Source organism: Cynoglossus semilaevis, chromosome 19 (assembly GCF_000523025.1).
Source record: "Cynoglossus semilaevis isolate Cse_v1.0 chromosome 19, Cse_v1.0, whole genome shotgun sequence".
Classification (NCBI taxonomy): Eukaryota; Metazoa; Chordata; class Actinopteri; order Pleuronectiformes; family Cynoglossidae; genus Cynoglossus; species Cynoglossus semilaevis.
Genome location: NC_024325.1, coordinates 16,561,423 through 16,576,482, shown reverse-complemented (window position 1 = coordinate 16,576,482; position 15,060 = coordinate 16,561,423). Strand labels below are relative to the sequence as shown.

At 47.5% G+C, this 15,060-nt stretch overlaps 2 protein-coding genes and 1 long non-coding RNA gene across 4 annotated transcripts in view; 2 read left to right on the top strand and 1 right to left on the bottom strand.

Moving 5' to 3' along the window:
• Nucleotides 1-9,431, top strand: part of LOC103395622 (arrestin red cell) — a 29,297-nt gene extending 19,866 nt beyond the window's left edge. Inside the window, exons 2-16 of one of the 2 annotated variants that reach the window (XM_008333382.3) lie at nucleotides 3,351-3,381; nucleotides 3,544-3,604; nucleotides 3,673-3,717; nucleotides 3,798-3,895; nucleotides 3,999-4,097; nucleotides 4,190-4,249; nucleotides 4,356-4,423; nucleotides 4,602-4,737; nucleotides 4,865-4,949; nucleotides 5,054-5,126; nucleotides 5,220-5,357; nucleotides 5,451-5,534; nucleotides 6,635-6,711; nucleotides 6,814-6,868; nucleotides 6,953-9,431. In XM_008333382.3, coding sequence (XP_008331604.1) covers nucleotides 3,351-3,381; nucleotides 3,544-3,604; nucleotides 3,673-3,717; nucleotides 3,798-3,895; nucleotides 3,999-4,097; nucleotides 4,190-4,249; nucleotides 4,356-4,423; nucleotides 4,602-4,737; nucleotides 4,865-4,949; nucleotides 5,054-5,126; nucleotides 5,220-5,357; nucleotides 5,451-5,534; nucleotides 6,635-6,711; nucleotides 6,814-6,868; nucleotides 6,953-7,040 — 1,198 coding nt within the window. In that variant the 3' untranslated portion in view covers nucleotides 7,041-9,431. Of the gene's footprint in view, nucleotides 1-3,350; nucleotides 3,382-3,543; nucleotides 3,605-3,672; nucleotides 3,718-3,797; nucleotides 3,896-3,998; nucleotides 4,098-4,189; nucleotides 4,250-4,355; nucleotides 4,424-4,601; nucleotides 4,738-4,864; nucleotides 4,950-5,053; nucleotides 5,127-5,219; nucleotides 5,358-5,450; nucleotides 5,535-6,634; nucleotides 6,712-6,813; nucleotides 6,869-6,949 lie in introns of both variants that reach the window. The other variant, XM_008333381.3, reaches the window with a different exon arrangement.
• Nucleotides 9,432-10,076: 645 nt separating this feature from the next.
• On the bottom strand, nucleotides 10,077-12,119 carry taf9 (TAF9 RNA polymerase II, TATA box binding protein (TBP)-associated factor). The gene is made up of 7 exons (XM_008333379.3): nucleotides 11,991-12,119; nucleotides 11,253-11,334; nucleotides 11,043-11,179; nucleotides 10,831-10,965; nucleotides 10,673-10,754; nucleotides 10,480-10,593; nucleotides 10,077-10,405 (listed from the first exon to the last, which is right to left on the bottom strand). The coding sequence occupies exons 1-7, from the start codon at nucleotides 12,024-12,026 to the stop codon at nucleotides 10,242-10,244; spliced, it is 750 nt and encodes a 249-aa protein (XP_008331601.1). The 5' UTR covers nucleotides 12,027-12,119; the 3' UTR covers nucleotides 10,077-10,241.
• LOC112488612 (uncharacterized) overlaps nucleotides 11,341-15,060 on the top strand; it is a 7,275-nt gene continuing 3,555 nt past the window's right edge. Inside the window, exon 1 of the long non-coding RNA XR_003052877.1 lies at nucleotides 11,341-11,723. This is a non-coding gene — a long non-coding RNA (uncharacterized LOC112488612). The remainder of the gene's footprint in view (nucleotides 11,724-15,060) is intronic.

Sequence of the window (15,060 nt, the reverse complement as noted above, 5' to 3'; positions counted from 1 at the left end):
GGAGGGCGGGGGGGTCGAACGGGCTCTGCGGCAAACCTTTGTCTGCTGCGCGGGGAGAACCGAGCTCCGGGGCCGAGGCCGAGACTCAGCCCGGTCTGGAGCTGCAGCCTGCGGGGAGAGAAGCTGGTGTTGGTGGAGGCCAGTGTAGCAGAGCAGGGTGGGGTTAAAGCTAAGGCAGCGCAGCCTCATCTGTCACCGCTGCAGATGTTTGTTGGTTCAACGACACCGATTATTGTCACGTTACTGACCGGACGTGGTTCCAGCTGCTGCGGCCACACACACCGCGCCACAGCCGCCACTGCGCTGTGTTAACAACACGGCTGTAGTGATGAAGATGATGATGATGATGAAGAAGATGATGGTGGTCCTCACACCGAACCACACTGTGTTTTGCCTCCAAAACGCGGCCTCGGTGGGCGGCACCGACCACTGGAAACACGTCGACGAACCGCACATTTAGATGATTAGTCGTGGTTAGTCGTGGTTAGTCGTGGTGTTGGCCGGATGTTGACGGTGCCGTTTGGAAGAGGAAACTTCAGAGCAGTTGCTGTGAACTCCCAGCTGTGAACACCGTCCACCAATCAGGAGAGTTTTAAAATACGCACATTTTCTCATGGAGTTTGGTTCAGAGTGAAGAGTTGATCCAGGAAAGAAGGCGTCTGTGTCAGAACATGACACTGGTCATCACCCCCCCCCCCCCCCCATCATCATCATCATCATCATCATCATCTTCATCTGGTTGGAGTTTGTGTTGTTTTAGTTGATAGTCTTGACTGTAGTCGTGGTGAAAAGTCAAACACTTCCTGTATTTGTTTCCACGTCGACGACTCTTTTGTTTCTTCTCCTGTGGTGAAGAGACTGAACAAAAAAACAGAACAGTTTTACATGAAACTGATTTTTTTAATTCACCTGGTTTAAATCAGTGGTTGTCAAACTATGGTACGCGGTCACTGGTGGTACCTGGACTAGGTGAGTCAGTATAAAAAAAAAGAATTCAGGTTGAAGTAGCAGCTGTAGTACTACTTCACGGTACTGAAAAAACTTTCTGTCTGAAAGTCTTACCTGAGCTGCTGGTACTGTTGCTGGTACTGTTGCTGGTACTGCTGCTGGTACTGCTGCTGGTACTGTTGCTGGTACTGTTGCTGGTACTGGTGTACTGTGTTCTTTCCTTGTTGTTGTTTTTTTCAAATGTTCAGTTTGAAGCAACAGAACCAAAAGTTCTGCTGAAGTTCTGGTCCTCTGGACCAGTTTTTGTGTCGGACCAGCAGTTTTACTGGTACATTTTATATGAATGTAGTAACAGGTAGTTACAGTAGTAATCAGCAGTGTTCATGTTCATGTTGAATGTTTGTGTTTTTATCCAGATTGGATTCACAAACATTTGAGGGAAACGGTCTTTTATGTTGACTATAGGAGTTTAAAGATGAGGGTCACTGCCCTCTGGAGGGACGGCCGTGAAGTGGCCCAGTGTTCTGGTACCATTCTGTTCTGGGTTTGTGCTGACACTGAAGTTCATTAAAACAGTGACGCGTCATCACGTCGTCGTAGATGCACCAACCCAGGGGTCGGGGACCAGAATCAGGGACCGTGTCCAGCGGTCCGGACCGGTTAGCACATGTTCCTGGATTTACAGCTCAGTACCACTGTACCAGTGTACCAGTGTGCTAGTACTGCGTACTTTGTTAGCCTAGCTGTTTCCTGTGGTCTGATTGGTGCGTTTGGGGGTTGATGTGATTTGTAGTTTTTTTTTTTTAAGTCTCAGAGGGTTGACCTTTGCTGTGACCTTTACTCACACACTCTGCACCTCATAAGTGGGCGGGGCTTCCTGACCTTCAATATATTTGACCCCAAATAGACTGGACCGTGACTGAGGTGGGGGTCACGGCCGCTGAGGATCCTGGGTAAAGTGGTCCGTCCAGTCGGTGCCGGTGTTTGTTTGAAGTTTTGATGAAGTGCTGACTCCACGGCAACGTGTTTACATGTCACACACACACACACACAGAGGAAGTGTGTGTGTGTGTCAGCTGACCTCCTTCACTTCTATCTGTGTTTTTCTTGGTGATGATTGAAGAACGTGTCGCTGACTTCTTTTTTTCCACTCAGCTTGGACTTCCTGTCTCCGCCCACAGGCCACGTCCTCTTGGCCACTTCCTGTTAGGAAACAGGTGGGGGGGGGGGGGTTCTGAGGGGGAGACGTGTGTGTGTGTTGATGAGGTTTTTACGTTTGACCTTTGCATCGGTGCCTGTTTGTTCCAGTGAATCGGTACCAGAACTGTTTTTCTGACAGACCAAACCTCATAGAGAAAATGAGAGATTTTAGCTCCGATCTTTTGACTGATGACGACTTTGGTTTCTGTTCTTTAATCGTGCGTTGTGTTTGGGAAATGTAACGGAGTCAGGGATTGGCCGAGTGAACAGGAAGTGAAGCCAAAGACGAACTGAAGCCGAGCTGAAGCGGCAGATGTGATTGACCTTTGACTCCTGGCTCAGCGGAGCTTCACCTGCTGAGGTCGGCACTACATGACAGTCATGTGACCCTCTGGACCGGGGCTGACCGGTCAGCTGACAGAAAGATGAACAGGAAGGAAGGAAGTGCAGCACAAGCTACCAAAATAAGATACCGGCCGACAGGAAGTGGAATATTCCATGGACGAGGATGTAACCTGCGTGTGTGTGTGTGTGTGTGTGTGTGTGTGTGTCACGGCGTTAGCTCAGATCATAACACCTGCGTCTAACGAAGTCGGTCTCCAGTCTTCATGTCCAGACTTGAACCCGACTCTGACGCTGACTCCCGTCCCTGCAGACCTCTCCTCTCTCCACTGGTTGGCGCCGTGATGTCAGTGTTTGAATAGCGTGCAGCGGAGCGTTCAGGCGTGTTCACACGCAGTGGTTTGTTTTTCAGGAGGTGTGATCCACCTATGCAGCAGCAGCAGCAGCAGCAGCAGGTTGTTGGTTCAGTTCCAGTCACTGTAAATGTCAGCGAGGGAAAAACTGACCTTTTCTTCTTCCTGTTGAAGAAGTTCCTGTGAAGCGTCACCAGGAAGTGGTTTGTTCCACTCTGTTTGTCCTTGTCTGACATCCGTCAGTCAAAGTTGGACCTGGGTCAAAGTTGGACCTGGGTCAAAGTTGGACCTGGGTTTAGGTCCTGGTGACTGTGGCCTGCACCAAACCTCATAGAGAAAATCAGTGATTTTAGCTCAGACCTGATTTAAAAACAGTTTAAAGGTTTTGAAACAAACATGATGTAAAACTTCAGAACGATTGACGTGTTTTTGATGTTCAGCAGTTTGACCTCATCTTCCTCTTCTTCTTCTTCCTCTTCCTCTTCTTCCTCTTTCCAAATCTCTCAGAGTCTTCAAGAAGTCGAGCCCCAACTGTAAGGTTAGTCTCTTCCTGTTTGTGTCTGAGTGGTTTGATGGTCAGTGCTGGTCAGTGCTGGTCAGTGACGGTCAGTGCTGGTCAGTGTCTTCATCTGTGTTTGTGCCCTGACCTATCGTGACCTCAGGGTCGGTCACCTGATGAGTTCTTGTCACCTGGTCTCAGGTGACGGTGTACCTGGGTAAGAGGGACTTCGTGGACCACCTGGACCATGTGGACCCAGTGGGTGAGTGACGGTGGAACCGATCTTCACTCACTGTTGGAACTGTTTCTGACGCTGCCGTCTGTGTTTAGATGGTGTCATCCTTGTTGACCCCGAGTATCTGAAGGACAGGAAAGGTAAGGGGCTCGGTGACCTTTGACCCACAGATGTGCTGGTGTGTGTGTGTGTGTGTGTGTAACCTGGGTCTTGTGTGCAGTCTTCGTCACGTTGACCTGTGCCTTTCGTTACGGCCGTGAGGACCTGGACGTCCTGGGTCTGTCCTTCAGGAAGGACCTGTACATCTCCACCTTCCAGGTGGGACGCTGGCTCGGTCCAACAGACTCCGCCCACTGTCCTCCCTGACACTGTTGACATTCATGTGTGTGTGTGTGTGTGTGTGTGTGTGTGTGTGTGTCAGGCTTTTCCTCCGGTGCCCGAGGAGAGAAAAGCCAACAGTCGACTGCAGGAGCGGCTGCTGAAGAAGCTGGGCCAACACGCCCACCCTTTCTACTTCACTGTGAGTCCCTGTGTGTGTGTGTGTGTGTGTGTGTGTGTGTGTGTGTGTGTGTGTGTGTCTGTTCTCTGACATCACAGTCTCTGCTCTTTCAGATCCCACAGAACCTGCCCTGTTCAGTCACTCTACAGCCTGGACCAGAGGACACAGGGAAGGTAGGTGTGACCCCCCCCCCCTCCACCCCCCCCACACCAGACCATGTGACCTGAACACTGTCAGTCTTCACCTGATCTTCCTCCTCCTCCTCTTCCTCCTCCTCAGGCCTGTGGAGTGGACTTTGAGATCAGAGCCTTCTGTGCCAAGTCTGTAGAAGAGAAGATCCACAAGAGGTGAGTCTGACCCCGGAGTCTGACCCCGGAGTCTGACCCCTGAGTCTGACCCCTGGAGTCTGACCCTGGAGTCTGACCCTGGAGTCTGACCCCTGGAGTCTGACCCCTGGTGTGTGACCCCGGGTGTGTGACCCCTGGTGTGTGTGTGTGTGTGTGTGTGTGTGTGTGTGTGGAGCAGGAACTCGGTGCGTCTGGTCATCAGGAAGGTCCAGTACGCTCCAGAGAAACCTGGTCCTCAGCCCATGGTGGAGACCACACGCAGCTTCCTGATGTCTGACCGGTCACTGCACCTGGAGGCTTCTCTGGACAAGGAGGTGAGACACACACACACACACACACACACACACACACACACACACACACAAACTAAACTGTATGGTCTGTATGGTATTAAAAGAATCCCCGCCCGTCCGTGTGTGTGTGTGTGTGTGTGTGTGTCAGTTGTATTACCACGGTGAACCCATCAGCGTCAACGTTCACGTCACCAACAACTCCACTAAAACAGTGAAGAGAGTGAAGATCTCTGGTACGTCTCCTCTTCTTCTTCTTCTTCTTCTTCTGGTTTGTCAGTTGATCAGGAATCTGATTGGACGTTTCTCCCTCCCCCCCCTCTGCCCCCCCCCTCTCCAGTGCGTCAGTACGCGGACATCTGTCTCTTCAGCACGGCTCAGTATAAATGTCCTGTGGCTCAGCTGGAGGCCGAGTGAGTGAAACACCAGAGGTCAGAGGTCAGAGGTCAGAGTGACTGAGCAGTTTGACTGACAGCTGTGTGTGTGTGTGTGTGTGTGTGTGACAGTGACCAGGTGTCGTCCAGCTCCACCTTCTGTAAGGTCTACACTCTGACCCCGACGCTGGACAAAAACCGAGAGAAGAGAGGACTGGCTCTGGACGGAAAACTGAAGCACGAGGACACCAACCTGGCCTCGTCCACCATGTAACCACGCACACACACACACACACACACACACACACACACACACACACACACATGTCCGCAGCATCAGGACCGTGTGTTTGTGTGTTTCAGTGTGAAGGACGTCACCAACAAAGAGGTTCTGGGAATCCTGGTCTCGTACAGAGTCAAGGTCAAACTGGTGGTCTCACGTGGAGGGTAACACACACACACACACACACACACACTCTCAGACTTTTATCGTTTAATCAGAGATGTCCGATAATCGTCCGATGTTAAAAATCGTTCTTGTTTTTTTTTTCCTCCTCAAATAAAACATCAAATGTTGTTGGACCTGAAGTCAGTTTTGGGGAGAAATGGCTGTTTGTTGAAGTGAAAGTCACTAGAGGGCAGCATTGCAGCTCGTTGTGTGAATCTGTTCAATGGTTGAATATCAACTGGTCAGGCTCCGCTGGTGCAGCAGGTCAACACAGGAAGCTGTTTGTGTGTTTGTCTGTTTGTGTGTTTGTGTGTTTGTGTGTTTGTGTGTTTGTGTGTTTGTGTGTTTTAGTTTTCACTGGACAAACACAAACAAATGTTTTAGTTTGTTTTTTTGTTGGTGTAAAAACAAACAATCAGGATTTTATTTTGAAAAGTTCCGGCTGATCTGCTCTCTACAACCTGCTGCTTCCTGTTTGTTCATGTGACACGTGTGTGGGCGGAGCCAGAGTGTGAAGACAGGAAGTAGAATGTCGCTCCGTGTCGGCCGTTTCACCCTCTGCTGTTGTTGCTCCTGTTGTCGGTGTTTGTTGTCAACGTGTTGCCTCCCCCTCCTCCTGACTCCTCCCCCCCCTCCTCCTGACTCCTCCCCCCCCTCCTGACTCCTCCCCCTCCTCCTGCCTCCTCCCCCTGACTCCCCCTCCTCCTGACTCCTCCCTCCCCTCCTCCTGACTCCTCCCCCTCCTCCTGATTCGCTGCTGCGAGGCGTGTTGCAGAGGTAAATGTCAAGCAGAGCCTGGAGTTGATGGTAGTTGATCTGGAGTGACTCCAGATCAGACCGGTTCAGTGTAGACTCTCTGTGGTCTGAAGATCCAGACCCAGTTCTACTGAGAACCGACGTTAGGATCGGGTCCAGAATCACTTTGAACTAAATGAAAACAAAAGTCCAGAAAAACCAGTTTAGAGGCCGTTTGGTCCTGTTTACACTTCCTCAGTGAATCTGGTTCAGACTGGTTTACAGACAGACTCACCTCAGGCTCTGTGTGTGTGTGTGTGTGTGTGTGTGTGTGTGTGTGTGTGTGTGTGTGTGTGTGTCACAGGGACGTCTCAGTGGAACTCCCCTTCATTCTAATGCATCCTAAACCGGTGGAGCCTCCGATGTCGCGCCCACAGTCTGGTGAGGTTAAAACACGTTTCATGTGCCGTCACTAGGGGGCAGCACAGACGTTAAATCATAAAGCGACGGAGCGTTGTGTGATGGCGTGTCTGTGTGTTACAGCTGTCCCAGAGATGGACCCGCCCATCGACACCAACTTGATAGAATTTGACACAAAGTAAGTGGATCTTTATGTCACTTCCTGTCTGTTTTTCCAGTGATGTCACTGTGTCACATGACTGCACTTGTTGCATCGCAGCAGCATCTCCCAGGACGATGACTTTGTCTTCGAGGACTTTGCTCGTCTGCGACTCAAAGGTGTCATGGACGACAAGGACGAGGACTGCTAGGAGATCGCAGACTCTTCGTACGCTCGCTTCAAACACACCAAACACACACACACGCGCGCACACACACACACACACACAGATTCACGTTACATTCCCAGGTGGAGGGGACAGAATAGGGCGCGTTTGGAAAGTGGCCTGGTGGAGGTCGGGCGGAGTTCTCCCTCTCTCGCTTCTGACGTTTGTCGCCAACGCTGCCATGTTCCGAGGCTAGCCTTCTCCATCGTCTTCTCTGTTGCTGCACATTTGCCTTTTTTTTTTGTTTTGGCTGAAGATCGGTGAAGTTGAGCGGCCGTGGGACAGACGATGGCGCTGTGTTTGTAGTCAGGGACGTGGGCGGTGTGGGCGGGGCTAAGTCGGAGGGCGTGCGTGTTTGAGACTGATTTTCTTTAAGAAACCACATGTAGGAAGCTGTAGAGTCGGAACGGAGTTTGTCTGCTTTTCCTTTCTGACGTGTTCTGAATGTTCGCCGTTACCTGCGTCTTGCTGAAACAGGAAGTATATATTTGAAACATAGAAGAAGAAACTAATCTGCGAGACGCCTGCGTTTGCCGCTTTTCTTCACGTAAACACTGTAAATGCTTTTCACGTCGCAAAGGGAGGAGAAACGTTGACACTCACACACAACAGTCTTACACAGTGACATCACCAGCATCCACCGCCACCTCACTTCCTGTTTTCATTTATTCCCACGTGTCGTTCACGATCATTCCAGACTTTTCTCTTCAACATCGTTCACGACAAGTTTCAGACTTGAGACGTTCGATGTTTAGCCTCATTTCTTGACTGACCAATCAGGCACCAGTCACCTGTACTAAAGACAACCAGCAGGGGGCAGGTTGTCTGTGACTCCAAATGCATCCAGCCATCAGAGGGCAGTGTTTATGACCTGCCAGCAGGGGGCTGTTTCCACCTTTGTTTCCAGGCCTGGTTTTGCGTTTTCCTGCTGTTTCTTCAAATATAAAAGTTTGTTGATTTAAACGGAGACGATGAATCTGTGGAAGTAGGTTTTAGTGTTTAGTCAAAGGTCAAAGGTGAACAAGGCTACGTTCACCTCTTAGGGGGTTTAGCCGTTGGTCAGACGTCTGATTGGCTGATGATTGACGTTGACTCATCCGTGTGCTGGGAGGGAAACGCTGTGACCTTTGGTTTATTGTCGTCTCCGTTCCCTGGATCTGACTTTTTTAATCTCCAAACTGATTTTGTGCCTTTTGTGTCTCGTTGTTGCCAAAGTCGGTGCAGTGACGCGTTAGCCCCCGATCATGACGTCAAAAAGACGAACTCTGATGTAACTCTTTCTGCCTTGGCTGCTGCTGCTGAGAGAAGCAGCGTCAGAGGGACTGTCAGCTGACACTGCCTCCTATTGGCTAAAACTGTGAAGAGCTGTCACCGTGACAGAGTTACACCGGTCAACACGTGCCCTGGTTTGGGGTAAAAAAAAAAAAAATTAAATAAATATGCAGTTTAGAATCCTCCGTCCTGACACAGAACGATTAAAAAGATCTATTTTTTTTTCTTTCATTTCTGCCAATAAAACCTTCCAAAGGTTGAGTCCCAGTTTGGATGTAGTTTCCAGGTTCAAACTTGAAGCTGGTGCCATGAAAAAAAAACGAGGAGATGATTTAAACTTCAATGAACCAAACGCTCCCAGTGTTTCCCCCTAGTGACCACAGTTGAATTCACACTCTGACGTCAAGCTTTTCTGCAGCTCCGTCAGCACTGGAACTGTTCAGCGCCACCGTGTGGTCATTGTTGACTTGTCACAGCAGCACTTTTGTCCAACATCCCACCAAACCGCACTCTCTTATTTAAGTTCACTCGCGACATTTCTGTGCAACTCTTCGCTCATCTTGTCGTTAAAAACTTGTTTTCGTAAATTCGTGACGTACAAACTGCCAAACGCCGCCTCCCCTTTTTCCCGCCTTCACTCAGAGTCACTGACGCTGCGAAAACCAGAAGGGAAGTAGAAGAAATCGACAGGAAGCATGTGTTTGGTTATTTTCCCTTGTTTTTTTCTTACGCAGTGCTGTGAATCGTACGAGCTGTGATTCTGTCCTTACGTTGTCGTGCGTCTGTGGGGTAACTTTTGCTAAGTGTGAAAATATTTTTGACAAAGTGCCACGCCCCGGCCTGTGCGATGCTAAACATGTCTATAAAAACCTTGAGGTGATTTCTCTGCAGGTGGCGCCACCACCACAAAAGATAAAGTTCTGATGATGATGATGATGATGATGATGATGATGATTCTTATTATGGTGACTATTATCTACTGTATCATTTGCAACATGATTATCCTCATAATCATTTAAGAGTCTATTGTTTCACCTTGTATTTTTTATTTTGAGATTTTTATTTTAGGTTTCTTTTTATTAAAGTTTAAATGAACTAACACAGCGTGGTGTCATGGTGGACTTTCTTCTTCTTCTTCGTTAGTGTCAGAGATCAAGAAGCCGGCGAGTCTCTTCAAAGACGTTCCTTTTTTTAACTGTTCATCATGTTCTAAATGCCAGCTGTCAGACACTGGTACCAGGTGGATGAGTTCAGGAGATCAACAGTGTTTAGTTAAATATCAAAATATTCAAATGAAGTGTGTGTGTGTGTGTGTGTGTGTGTGTCAGGTGACAAATTAATCCTGTTTACACAGTGGATTTACATGAAAGCAACGCCTTTAAAGTCAACATCACTGGAGTCACAGTTCACTGACGTGTTCACACACAAATCCACAGGGTTTAATTCAAATACAGTTTTATTGTGGACCCAGATCAGGTCTGACTCCAGATTCACTGTTGACTGGTTCTGGTTCTCACTGGTTCTCATTGGTTCTCACTGGTTCACACTGGTTCACACTGGTTCACACTGGTTCTCACTGGTTCACACTCGTTCTCACTGCTTCCCACTGGCTCTCACTGGTTCACACTGGTTCTCACTGGTTCTCACTGGTGCTCACTGGTTCTCACTGGTGCTCACTGGTTCTCACTGGTGCTCACTGGTTCTCACTGGTGCTCACTGGTTCTCACTGGTGCTCACTGGTTCTCACTGGTTCACACTCGTTCTCACTGCTTCCCACTGGCTCTCACTGGTTCACACTGGTTCACACTGGTTCACGCTGGTTCTCACTGGTTCTCACTGGTTCTCACTGGTGGGGACACTTTTTTAGTCTCTTAATCTAGTTCTAACAGTAAGTTAAGTAAAAAATCATTTTCGTCATAAAGCGTCGTAATCGTCATCGTCGTCATGTTTCCTCTTCAGTGACTCGCTGGCGCCCCCACTGTTCTGTGACACCATGTTGGTGGTGATGAGGATGTTTTTGGATCCAATCAGAGACGGGTTTATGAGGACGTTAGAGACGGACGGGGTGGACGGCGTGGCTGCGGACAACAGACAGACGAGGTCAGCGTTAAATGGACGGTTCTGGAGCGAGCCGCTCGGTTCTGGTTCTTACCGGTTTTGGTGGTACTGGTCTGAGAAGGGGGCGGGATCTGAACGGTGAACCTTTGACCCGTTAGAGAGACTGGCGTGCCAACCTTGGTGGTGACAGACTGGACCGACGGCGTCCCTGTTGAGACGACAGCAGTCAGAACACACACTGGTTCTGTTCACACTGACCACTCAGAACCACAGGTAACTCCACTCACCCAGCGTGGGCGTGGTCGGTCTGCTGGTCACAGCACCCACACTCAGGCGAGGAACTGATATCCTGCTGGCAGATGATGACACCTGGTGGACAAAAACAGTTGATGCACAGGACGCAGAATATTCTGACAGGAGGACGGGGAGTGTCCAGTGTCCTCACCTTCTTCTGGACCGTCTTCAGTCTGTAGTTCGGGGCAGTCAGGCAGTAGCGGTCTGGAGGAAGTCGGGGTCCGGTGTAGGGTTTGATGAGCGGGAGGGGAGTCTGGTTCTTCTGTCGGGCCACCTCCAACAGGAACTAAAGAGACAGAGCAACGGTCAACAACCAAGAACCCAGACAGACGTACCAGCTGTGGACATCCCTGGATTCATTACGTCTCTGGGTGGGGGGGATGTGAAGGACTGGTCCATCCGACACTGAATGGCCAGTTTTATGTCATCGGCATCAACGCTGGGCTTCTTGGCGTGCGAGGAGTAGATCTTAGCGTCCTCGATGATGGTGGTGACGTATCCTACAAACAGAACCAGCCGTGACTCTTCAACATGACGACATGACGACATGTAAACCCAGGGAGGTGGACCTACTGTAGGTGAACTCCAGCATCTGGTTGACGACTCGGGGCTCATACTCTGTGATGCCCATGTCCTTCAGGATCTGGATCATCACCTGCACAAGAAACACCACATCACCAACACGGCTTCTTGTTCACTTACACGTGTGGCCACCGGAGGCAGCATTAGACAGGAGTTCCCGTGTCTCTGAGTCAAATGGACTTTCGTTTGGCAGAGAACGTGGTTTACCGGGGTTAGCATAAGCATCTCGTACGAATGAACTTTTTTAATTCGTAAATTGTAACTTTAAGTTTAAGAAAATACATTTAGTTAGAAGCACGCAGCGGTCAACCCGCCAATCAGAAGACAGCAAGGCAGCGATTGGTAACAAACTCCAGGTATCATCACCCGGGCGGTCTGCAGTCACAGCAGCAGCTGAGCTGCGTTCACTAAATAAAAACCCTCGTTTGAAAGGCAGAAAAATGTCATGGCCGCGAACTGTTGGTAAGTTCCTCAATTTATGTATATATAATATAATATATAACCAAAGTCCAGTAACACCTGAGCTAAATTTATAGCATTTCTCTGATGTTTTTGAAGACAGCCGATGCTAACATTGTTAGCTGCAGAGGCTAACTGCAGACGTGCGGCTCAAACAGCAGCGGTTTCTCTGCATATACTCACGTCACCGGATCTTATTCTGTAAATAAAACTCGTTCAGATTCGGCGGAAACGTTCGTGTAAAAGTGAACGGTGGTAAAAAATCGTCACCTGCGCGTCTTTCGGGATGGTTTTTGGAGCAGACATTTTGATTTTCCCTGCAGCGATACTGCTTCTTTGACTGTTTCCGGTCAAAGTCACAAACACAAGACGTCACAGCGACACCTGTCGTCGCTAAAAACATTATTGACTCATACGTCAAATAAATGGTTTTTTTTGTTTATCAATCACTTTTTGTCTAATTTGTGAAATCTGTACGTGAAGACAACAGTCTCTGTTTGGAGACTGACTTTAGGATAAGATCAATTTGCACAAAACTACGAGGATAAAGGTGTAAATACGGTAAATGGACAACAGTATAATTATCACTGTAATCGGGCATAAACACAAAATATAGCAGTGGTAAAAAATGTGATTATTAATATTATACTCTATTATATTATTGATAATAATTACTATTGTATATTTTCTATAAGAATGTTTTGCAGTTGATCAGCAGGGGGCGCCACAGCAAAACCTAGAAAAGGTTTCATTAACAGATACTGTCGTCATGAAGTCGTATTTACAAATGTGTTCAAAGCTGAAGGGAAACTGACCTGCGGTCAGATCAGAGCAGTTGTCTTTTCTCTTCGTTGTTGTGGTTGTTCACAGTCAGCTGACGTGTGTGTGCTGGTTGTACGGTGTCGTACAACAGTGTGTTTGTTGTTGTTGGTCTTTTTATATTTCTGCCATCGTTCACGTCAGTGTCTGTCTTTCGGTGTCTTTACCGTCTTCGGTCTTCAGTCTGTCGGATCATTTTCTATTGGTCCAAATATGAGTCCTTTGGTCAAACGTTTTGTCACTGTGGACAACGTGTCCCTGCAGATGTTTTTGTCCCGAGGGACTCCGGCTGTACTCCCTGTCCTGTGTACCTTCAGGAAACTTAGAAAAAAAGTTAAAGTTTTTAAAGTTAAACTAAATGACATTTTGTAGTTGTTGATTTTTTTTTTCTTTGTGGTATTTAGTTTTGTACTTTCATCACTCAGGCTCATAAACGTCCGTTTGTTTGCAGTCATTTTTCTCTGTTTCTCTAAAAGTCTGGACCGGAATCTGAGGCTGACGACCATCTGTAAACGTTAATGATTAAAAACACACAGAGATGTGACGGTTCTCATGGCTTTACAGCTGTGTGTGTGTGTGTGTGTGTGGGAAAGTGTGACTGTGTATCCAGCAGCTGTTAGCATGTTAGCATGTTAGCACGCACTCCTGTCAAACTCTGGTTCATAAATTAAAGACATACTGACAGTAGAGTTTACCCAGAATTCCCTGTTGTTGAGAGTCTGCTGCTGGTGATGATGGTCAGCTGGTCCAAACAGTTCAGGGAGAGGGAACCCATGATTGAGCCAACCGTAAACAGGAAGTGGAGTCAGAAGACAACAGGAAGTGGAGAGGACGCTGGTGGAGATGAGCTGGAGCTCAGAGGTGGAGGAGAGACTGATGGAGCTGTGGTGGAAGCACCAGTCTCTGTACTGTTGGTCACAGGTCAGAGGTCAGGGGTCAGGGGTTAATGACGTCTCTTGTCCTTAATTGCTTTGACCAACATTCTCAGGCCCAGACTGCTTTGATGCGTGTGTGTGTGTGTGTGTGTGTGTGTGTGTGTGTGTTGTTCTCCTTCCTCTGTTGTCAAACATGAACTTGAAGGAGAACAAGGTTCTTCTGCAACGTCCTGTGTCGAAACATCGCATTATCAACAGGACAAAGGTTAATGAGGGGAGGACACACACACACACACACACACCTTTATGACACAGGTAAAAGCAGGTCAGAAAAAGAACAGGGCGGGAAATGTGATCTTTGAAAAAAGAATCTGTGTGTGTGTGTGTGTGTGTGTGTCCAGGCCGACTGGTCAACAAAACACAAAGGTCACTGAGGTCAACTGTATATATGTCCATATATATATATATGTCCATATATATGTGTCCATATATATGTCCATATATATGTGTCCATATATATATGTCCATATATATATGTGTCCATATATGGACATATACTGTATATATGTCCATATATATATGTACATATATATGTGTCCATATATATGGACATATATATATATATGGACATATATACAGTATATGTCCATATATGGACACATTGTCCATATATATGTGTCCATATATATGGACACATATATATGTCCATATATATGTGTCCATATATATGGACACATATATATGTCCATATATATGGACATGTTAATTTAATTAATTTTCTTCTGGAAAAAACTTTTTTTTCTGCTGCTGGAATTCCAGTCATTTTTCCAGCTGTTGAGATTGTGTGTGTGTGTGTGTGTGTGTGTGGTGTCTTTACTGCTCCTGTGTTTGTGTGGCCAATAATCCAGGGGGTATTAGGGGCAGTTAGTCTATTGTAAATGGCAGTTTATGGTAAAATGGCCCATAAAGGTTTATGAGGAGATTATTGACACACTTTTCATTTTTATTTGCTCTTATTATTCTCCCTGTTTGTTGACGACACAGCAGGAAACAGGAAGTGACAGGAAGCTGCTTCCTGTCACTTCTTGAAAAATATATTTTTTCTGTTCTTTCTATTGTAGTTAGAAACAAACTTGAGCTGGTCGCCGTTAGCCGTTAGCCGTTAGCCGGTCTTAGTCTGTCAGTAAGTCAGCCTACCATAGGTTGGTTCAGATGAGCCTGACTGAGTCCAAGTCTCTACGGTGAGATCATGTGACCTGGGTGATAACACTAGACTGGTCTCATTAACACAGTCATCATTATACAACCTGACAGAGCTGTTCACACTGTCCTGCAGAGGAAAGTGAAACTGACACACACACACTGACACACACACACTGACACACATTGATAACATGTCAGGGAGGAGCTGATTTTCTTCTCCTGTCAAAGGTCAATGTCTGTTTCATCACCTGATGATCTGAGGAGGAAGTCCTCATTGAATTAAAAAACATTGTGGACGATTTAGTGACATCTAGTGGAGAAAAATATATATAGAATTAAAACAAGGCAAACGTTGTAAACGATATCCACACCGGAACGATCTATTTTTTTTTACCAAGTTGTTACCAAATTTTTTCTGAGGTTTGGTTTGAGCTAAAATCACT